Source organism: Alligator sinensis, unplaced genomic scaffold (genome assembly GCF_000455745.1).
Source record: "Alligator sinensis unplaced genomic scaffold, ASM45574v1 scaffold1170_1, whole genome shotgun sequence".
Taxonomy (NCBI): domain Eukaryota; kingdom Metazoa; phylum Chordata; order Crocodylia; family Alligatoridae; genus Alligator; species Alligator sinensis.
The window spans coordinates 429,388-437,034 of NW_005842859.1; the positions used below are offsets into that span (position 1 = coordinate 429,388).

The 7,647-nt window shown below is 67.0% G+C and overlaps 2 protein-coding genes across 2 annotated transcripts in view; both read left to right on the forward strand.

Annotated features, from left to right (window-relative positions):
• The window catches only part of RGS14 (regulator of G protein signaling 14), a 12,513-nt gene that overhangs the window by 3,621 nt on the left and 1,245 nt on the right, over positions 1-7,647 (forward strand). The window contains exons 2-16 of the mRNA XM_025191789.1: positions 224-248; positions 1,656-1,677; positions 2,341-2,486; positions 3,142-3,234; positions 3,571-3,714; positions 3,930-4,057; positions 4,147-4,168; positions 4,250-4,376; positions 4,470-4,600; positions 4,673-4,858; positions 5,021-5,097; positions 5,416-5,542; positions 5,863-5,944; positions 7,231-7,289; positions 7,497-7,611. Coding sequence (XP_025047574.1) covers positions 224-248; positions 1,656-1,677; positions 2,341-2,486; positions 3,142-3,234; positions 3,571-3,714; positions 3,930-4,057; positions 4,147-4,168; positions 4,250-4,376; positions 4,470-4,600; positions 4,673-4,858; positions 5,021-5,097; positions 5,416-5,542; positions 5,863-5,944; positions 7,231-7,289; positions 7,497-7,611 — 1,484 coding nt within the window. The remainder of the gene's footprint in view (positions 1-223; positions 249-1,655; positions 1,678-2,340; positions 2,487-3,141; positions 3,235-3,570; positions 3,715-3,929; positions 4,058-4,146; positions 4,169-4,249; positions 4,377-4,469; positions 4,601-4,672; positions 4,859-5,020; positions 5,098-5,415; positions 5,543-5,862; positions 5,945-7,230; positions 7,290-7,496; positions 7,612-7,647) is intronic.
• Positions 263-2,342, forward strand: LOC112547992 (vegetative cell wall protein gp1-like). The gene has a single exon (XM_025191799.1). The coding sequence runs from the start codon at positions 600-602 to the stop codon at positions 1,539-1,541; it is 942 nt and encodes a 313-aa protein (XP_025047584.1). The 5' UTR covers positions 263-599; the 3' UTR covers positions 1,542-2,342.

Consider the following 7,647-nt stretch of genomic DNA (forward strand, 5'->3'; position numbering starts at 1 on the left):
GCCCCCGCCCGCCGCCCTCTGCTGCCGGCCGGAGCGGGATCTGGGGCCCGGGCACGTGGCCCGCGGGGAGCCCCGGCGGCACAGGAGCCCTGATGGAGAGGCCTGCACTGCGCAGAGGGAGTCTCCTCAAACCCATCGCTCACTGTGGTTTTGGTTTCCATAGTGACACTTCCTGTGGTAGCGAAAAGAGGTAGTGAGGAGCAGAGCGCAGTGCTCCTGGCAGGCAGCGCGCTCACAATGGCCGCGTGGTGAGTGACTGCCCTGCCCTGCCCTGCCCTGCCAGTGCTGCCCCAGCGGCTTTCGAGGTAGGAGCCAGGGCGCTGCGTGCAGCTCTGCTCAGCCTGGGGCCTGGCTCCCCGGGGCTGCGATGCCCCCTCTCCTCTGCTCCTCGCTGGTGGCAGGGGTTCCTTGGCCCCGGCTGCTGCAGGCTGCTCCCCACTGCAGGGCCCTGCTCCCCCGGGCCTGGGGGGGATGCTGGAGGGAACTTAATGGGGGGGCTGGCTATGGCGTGGCTCTGGCCCCAAGGCTGCAGTTGCTCCCCTACCCCCTCCCTCCTGGCAGCTGGGCTGTAGGAAAGGCTTCAGGGTAGTGCCAAGGGGATGCGTGCCTCGGAGAGATGCTGGCTGCTGAGACTGGCCCACTTGGGTCGGAAGTGGCAGCGGCAGTGTGAGCCAGCTCCTGCAGCTGATGGCAGGGCTGCAGCGCCGGGTGCGGGGTGCCTGGCAACGCCGGGAGCGTGCGGAGTGCGGCCCGGAGTGGCGCAGGTGTGGGAGGGGCGTGGGCTGGCAGAGATGCACAGTGGCACGGCAGGCGGGGGCGGGAGCCAGCACTGGGCTTGTTGGGGGGCTGCAGCTGGTGCTGTGGGGTATGGCTGTGCTGGTGGCCAGGCCGGGACAGCAGGGCCCAGACCTGCAGCAGCTGGATCCAAAAAGCCGAGGTGTGCCACAAAGCTGGAAAGGTCCCAGCCTCCAGCTTGGGGGGGCCTGGCCTGGCACCTGCCCTGGGTGCATGCTCGGTCTGGCTGTCAGCAGCCCCTGGGATGCCCCTCTGCAAGCTGCCCACGCGCCCAGAGCCCTGCCTTGCCCTGGGACAGCCACCCAGCACCCCTGGGATGCCCCCTATGTGCCAGGGCTGAGAGTGCTGCCCACCTGGCTGGGGCAACCGGTCACGGTCAGCCCCATAGCTGGGCACCGTGTTCCCCTGTCCTGGCCCTGCCACCCCCTCCCCTGGCTGGGAGACTGGCAGGGCAGAGGGGCTGCCCCTGGGGAGGTGTTGGGCCCATCCCTGGGGTGAAGGCTTCTGCTCCTCCTCCCGTTTCCTGCCCTCCCTCCCCTTCCTGTGCCGCCTGGGAGTGGCTGCTCAAAGCATCCGCCCTTTCCCAATCGCTGCTGCCATCTGCCCACAGGGCCACGCCACAGGCAGTGCTCACCCCGTGGCCCGGGGCAGCCTGCCAGCGGGCACCTGCCTGGCCCAGCCTGCTCTGCACCAGCCCCATGCCCCCCGATGTGCTGCAGGCCCCACCTGTGCCCCCCACATGCTGAGGCCTGCTGCCCCTTGGCCGGTGCCAGGAGGTGCCCGGCTGGTTGCCCCGGCTGCCTGTGCTGCAATGGCAGGGCCTGGCTGCCCTTTCTGACCTCCCCTCTCTGGTTTTGCAGGGCCTGGCCACGTCCGTTGGAGGTGAGTGTGACCAGCTGCAGAGCATGGCTCAAGGGCTGGCACTGCTCTGGGGAGCAGTCCTAGGAGGCTGTGCTGGTGCCAGCCTCTGCAATGTGGGCCCAGGCCAGGCCCCAGGAGCCCGCATGGAGCCTGCCACAGGCAGGCCCCAGGTTTCTGTAGTGCACGAGGGTCCCTCGTGGAGCTCCTGGCATATGCTGAGGCTCCAATTGGCTCCTGCCCCCAGTGCCCCCTGGGCTGGGGTCCTACCCCCACTGCTGCTGAGAGCTGAGCTCCTGGGCGGGTGGTGGTGGCTGCATCGTGCTCTGCCAGCTGCAAGGCTTTGGCCAGTGTTGCTGCCCACTCTGTGCCCACAGGTGCCTGAGACTGACGCAGCTCTGTGAGGCCCCTCCTGGCCCTGGCTCCCTGGCGCTCCTGGGCACTGTCCAGCGAGTCCCTGCACATCCCTGGGGGCTGGCAGGAGCCAGTCGGGTGCAGTGCTCAAGCAGCCAGTGCAGACAGGGGCATCAGCACAAGCTGCTGCAGACTCCAGCCCAGGCAGATGGGGGAGGGGGCCTGGCTGGATGGTGCCTGTCCCGGTGGTCCTCGGACACAGATGCCCTAGGCCGCAGGGAGGCTGCGGCACCCATGTGGCGCCCGGCTGGAGCTGACGTCTCTCTGTCTCAGAGCTAAACGCCTCCCGGGCCCAGGGCAGCAGTCAGAGCGTGAACAGCTTGCCCAGCTCCCCGAGCACCGCTCCAGGGCCCGTGGCCAGCTGGGCCGAATCCTTCGAGGCACTGCTGCAGGACCGCGTGGGCCTCGCCTACTTCACCGTGAGTGCTGGAAGCCCCCTTCCCTGCCACCTCCAGCCCCTGCTGCCACAGCAGGTCTCCCCTGTCACCACACCTGGCCCCTGCCCAGCTGCTGGGGCCTCTTCAGGCTGCTGCACCCAGTGCCTCCTCCCTCTCCCAGGCCCTGGCCACATGCTGTCTGGCATTGCAGGAGGGCAGCTGGCCCTGGGTTCAGCCTGAAGTCTGAGGCTGCTGGGCAGGATGAGCCCATCCTGTCCATGTCCCCTGGGAGGAGGGATCCTTGTGGTCTCATGGGCAGAGCCTGTGCAGCCAGTGCTCCACCCGGAGCCTCGCTGGGCATCGCCGGGTCCCTGCCAGGGGACTCGAGGGGCCTGCAGCCTGGCAGCCCTTCCAGCGTGGGAGCAGCTGCCCCCAGGCACCTGAGTTGGGCTCCGCGGCTGGGACTACAAGGTTCCCGGCTTCTGCTGGGCAAAGGGGCCGTCCTTGGAGCATGCAGCTTTAGCCAGATGTGAACCCCTGCCTGGGCTACCCTGGGGTCGGCAGCCTGTGGGCATTGTGCCCAGAGCCTGACCCCTCCCCAGGGCTGGGGCACAGGGTGCTTGGCTGCCATGTGCCTCTACCTGGGTGCCCCAGTGCCCAGCTCCCCCCATGGCTGGCATGTCCCCTCTTGCCCCAGGAGTTCCTGAAGAAGGAGTTCAGCGCTGAGAACGTCTACTTCTGGCAGGCGTGTGAGCGGTTCCAGCAGATCTCTGCCACCAATGCCCAGCAGGTACTAGGCATGGTGCAGCCCGCCTTGCCCCATGGCTGCCGGCACGGCTGCACCTCAGCCAGTGCTGGGGTCACTGTGCCCAGGGGCCTGGGCATTGTCAAAGTGCAGGAGAGCCCCCTGCTCATGGGCTGCCCCAGGCACAGCACCAAGGCTGGACTGTGGGAGGGCGACAACTCCAAGGGAGCTCGGGGCAGTATTGTGGGGCCACCGGGCCTGGCCTGGCGTGGCATGGCAGAAACGCTTGCAGAGCGGGACCATGGGTGTGGGGTGACCTGTGCCCCACGCACAGAGCAGGCATGTTGGGGGGACTCACCCGAGCTCCCCTGGCACCGGTAGCTGGCCCAGGATGCACGGCGCATCTACGATGAGTTCCTGTCCAGCCACGCCGTCAGCCCCGTCAACATCGACCGGCAGGCCTGGATCGGGGAGGATGTGCTGGCCACCCCCACCCCTGACATGTTCCAGCTCCAGCAGCTACAGGTGAGCGCAGCTCTGCCCGCCTGCTCCCCCGAGGCCTGGGGCACGGCTGCGCCCACCCAGACCCCCACTCTGGAGGCCTGTGCTGGGCCCTGCCATGTGGGGCTGTGCTGGGCTGTGGGCTGGGAGGACAGCCTTGCACCCCATGGCCTGGGCTGGCTGCCAGGGCGGATGCAGCCCTTCTGCCCAGGGGACTCACCGGCCTGCCTCTGGCTCAGATCTTCAACCTCATGAAGTTCGACAGCTACGCCCGCTTTGTCAAGTCCCCGCTGTATCAGGCCTGTGCCAAGGCCGAGAGCGGGGGGCTGCCTCTGCCCGACCTGCGGCCCCACCCGCGCAGCGGCAGGGCCCCCCCCGGCTGTATCAGGCCTGTGCCAGGCCAGAGGGGGGGGGCCTGCCTCTGCCCGACCTGCGGCCCCACCCGCGCAGCGGCAGCCCCCCGCTGGACCTCGGCAAGGTGAGCACCCAGCCCGGTCGGGGGGCAGGGCGGAGGGCAGCCCTGGTGCTGCAGGGCTGAGGCCAGTCCCGGTTTCTCCAGAAGACGAAGCTGAAGCCGGGCAAGTCGCTGCCGCTGGGTGTGGAGGCAGCAGGAAGCGGCGCTAGCGCGGCTCGGAGCCCCCGGCGCTCCTTCAGGAAGGGGGAGCGGAGAGAGCCCTCGTGGGCAGGTGAGCCCTGAGCTGGCGCTGACCCTGGCAGCACCGTGGCTGTGACCCCCTGGGGCCTCTTCCCCAGCCCAACATGTTGTGTCTGCTTCCTAGATGGGGGGGACGGCATGGGCCTGTGGCGCGAGTCCCAGGGCTCCCTCAACTCCTCTGCCAGCCTGGACCTGGGCTTCCTGTCCTCCTCCAGCACCAGCCTCCCCAGCTCGGGGCCCAGCTCCCGCCTGGAGGTGAGTGCCGTGGCCGCAGCCCCTGCCCATTCCCACCCACCCCTGCCAGCCTGCTCACCCCCTGCCCCACAGGGCCCCCGGCAGAGCCTGGGTGGGACTGAGCCAATGAAGTACTGCTGCGTGTACCTGCCTGATGGCACAGCCTCGCTGGCTGCTGTGCGGCCTGGCCTCTCTGTGCGCGACATGCTGGCTGGGATCTGTGAGAAGCGTGGCTTCCACCTGCCTGACATCAAGGTCTACCTGGTGGGCAACGAGCAGGTATGGTCGGCAGGGAGCTGGGCTCTGCACTGCCTGGCCTGGCCCGGCCCTGCACTTGCCCCAGCAGGGCTGCCCCTTGGGCGCAGTGAGGGGCTGTGACAGAGCTGGGGCATCCCCATGGCCATCCCGTGTGACACGGCCCTGCCGGGCTGGTCTCCCCAGAAGGCGCTGGCGCTGGACCAGGAGAGCTCGGTGCTATCAGACAAGGAGGTGAAGCTGGAGAACAGGATCAGCTTTGAGTGAGTGTGCTACTGGCCGGCTGTGACACCCTCCTGGCCCCACAGCCACCAGCCCCCTGCCCAGGCTGCTCCGGACACCGCAGGCTGGTTGAAGTTCACCTCTGCCCCATGCAGGCTGTGCCCTACCTGCCCCCAGCCTTGCTCCCTGCCCTCTCCCAGCAGCGTGCCCTCCCCCAGCCCCAGAGGAGGCCCCAGGAGCAGCTGGCTTCTCTGCATTGTCTCTGAGGGGCTGAGACAGCCCCTGCCCTGCTCCCTGAGTGCCCTCTGCCCTTGCCCCCACCGAGCCTGGGCAGTGCTTCCTCCAGCTCCTCTCTGCAGGCTGGAAATTGCCTCTGTGGGCAAGAGCGTGCGCATCATGGCGAAGGCAACCAAGAGCCTGCGGGAAGCACTACAGCCCATCTTGGGGAAGTACGGCCTGGCCATGGAGCCCATGAAGCTGCAGCAGGTGAGCCAGGCACTTGCTCCAGAGCAGCCATGGCCTGGCACCTGTGTGGGGCGGGGGGGGCTGCTGGCTGAGCACCCAGTGCAAGCCCTCTTGTTCGGGCATGCAGTGGGGGGTGGGGGGAGCCCAGGCCAGACACCCCATGCTGCTCGGCCTGCCTGTGCCAGCTGCATGTGCTGGGCTTGCTGCACAGTGGGCACCCATGAGCATGGCCCCTGCACAGGGGACTGCCTGCATCTGCAGCCTCATCCGCTCCCACAGCTTGCATCCCTATGCGGTGCCTGCCACATGAGCCCCACCCTGACTCCCTTCTCCCACTGCAGGAGGGTGAGCCCAACGCCTTGGACCTGGAGAGACCGGTCAGCACCGTGGCTGGCCAGAAGCTGATCTTGGAGGCCGGAGCAGGTACAGTTGGTGCGGGTGGGCCAGGGGGACATAAAACCCCTGCACAACACTAGGAGACTAGTGGCATCGATGCCTACACAGTCAGATGGGTCACTAGTTGGCTGGAGGGCCGCACCCAGAGAGTGGTGGTGGACGGGTCTTACTTGACCTGGAGGGATGTGGGCAGTGGGGTCCCCCAGGGCTCGATCTTCGGGCCCGCACTGTTCAACATCTTCATCAGCGACTTGGACGAGGGGGTGCAAAGCGCCCTGTTCAAATTTGCAGATGACACTGGGAGGTGGGCACGCTAGAGGGGAGGGACAAGCTGCAATCAGATCTAGACAGGTTACAGGGGTGGGCGGATGAGAACAGGATGGGTTTCAACACTGACAAGTGCAAGGTGCTGCACCGGGGGGGAAAAACCAGTGGCAGACCTACAGGCTGGGGAACTCCCTTCTCATCAGTGCAGAGGCAGAGAAGGAGCTTGGAGTCATTATTGATGCCAAAATGAACATGGGCCGACAGTGTGGGGACGTGGTCAGGAAGGCCAACCGCACCTTGTCGTGCATCCACAGATGCATCTCGAGCAGGTCCCAGGAGGTGATCCTCCCCCTCTATACGGCACTGGTCAGGCCGCAGCTGGAGTACTGCGTCCAGGTCTGGGCGCCGCATGTCAGGAGGGATGTGGACAGCATGGAGAGGCTCCAGAGGAGGGCCACCCGCATGATCAGGGGGCAGCAGGGCAGGCCCTACGAGGAGAGGCGACGGGACCCGAACCTGTTCAGCCTCCACAAGAGAAGGCTGAGGGGGGGATCTGGTGCCCATTTACAAACTAGTCAGAGGGGACCAGTAGGCTTTGGGGGAGTCCCTGTTCCCCCCAGCACTACCGGGAGTGACTAGAAATAGCGGTCACAAGCTGGCAGAAGGTAGACTCAGGCTAGACATCAGGAGGCGCTACTTCACTGTCAGGGCAGCTAGGATCTGGAACCAACTTCCACGGGAAGTGGTGCTGACTCCTACCCTGGGGGGCTTCACAAGGAAGCTGGATGAACACCTTGCTGAGGCGTTTGACCCCAGTACTCTTTCCTGACATGGCAGGGGCTTGGACTTGATGATCTGCTCAGGTCCCTTCTGACTTGACCAACTATGAAACGCAGTACCAGGGGTGGGCTCACTTTGGTGCTGGCCCCCGTGGGTCTCACTGCAGCAGGCAGACATCAGCATGGCACTGAGGCTGATCCCTACTGCCTGGGCCTTGTGCTGAGGCTGGAGGCTCTGGCCCCAGCGCTACTTTGCTTGTGTTGCAGGTGGGAAAGCTGCAGGCACTAGTCACGCCTCTGCATCCTCTTCCCCCCTTGGGAGTGAGGTGAGTACAGGTTGGGGGCAGGGGCAGGAGCAAGCTGCTGCTCACCTTGTTCCAGCCGCGTGGGACGTGCAGGGTCGGTGGGGTCCCCGCAGCACAAGGCACCAGCGCAGGCAGGGATGGGGCGGCCACTGCTGGTCTGGCAGTTGGGCTGGGCAGGGAGGGGACGCTTGCCTGCTGATCCGGTGGCTCAGGCGTCCCTGCCCGCAGGAGAGCAGCCCCGGCGACGCGGAGGCGGAGCGGCTGCTGGAGGTGCCCGCGGGGCTCCCCCGCTCCCGGGCCACGGCCGCCAAAAACCTGAACCGGCGCACGTACGACCTGGAAGGTGGGCGGGGCGCGGGGCAGGGGTGCGGGCCCGGGG

Coding starts and splice junctions, on each gene's coding strand:
- LOC112547992 (XM_025191799.1), top strand. CDS start 600: ATGCGTGCCTCGGAGAGATGCTGGCTGCTGAGACTGGCCCACTTGGGT.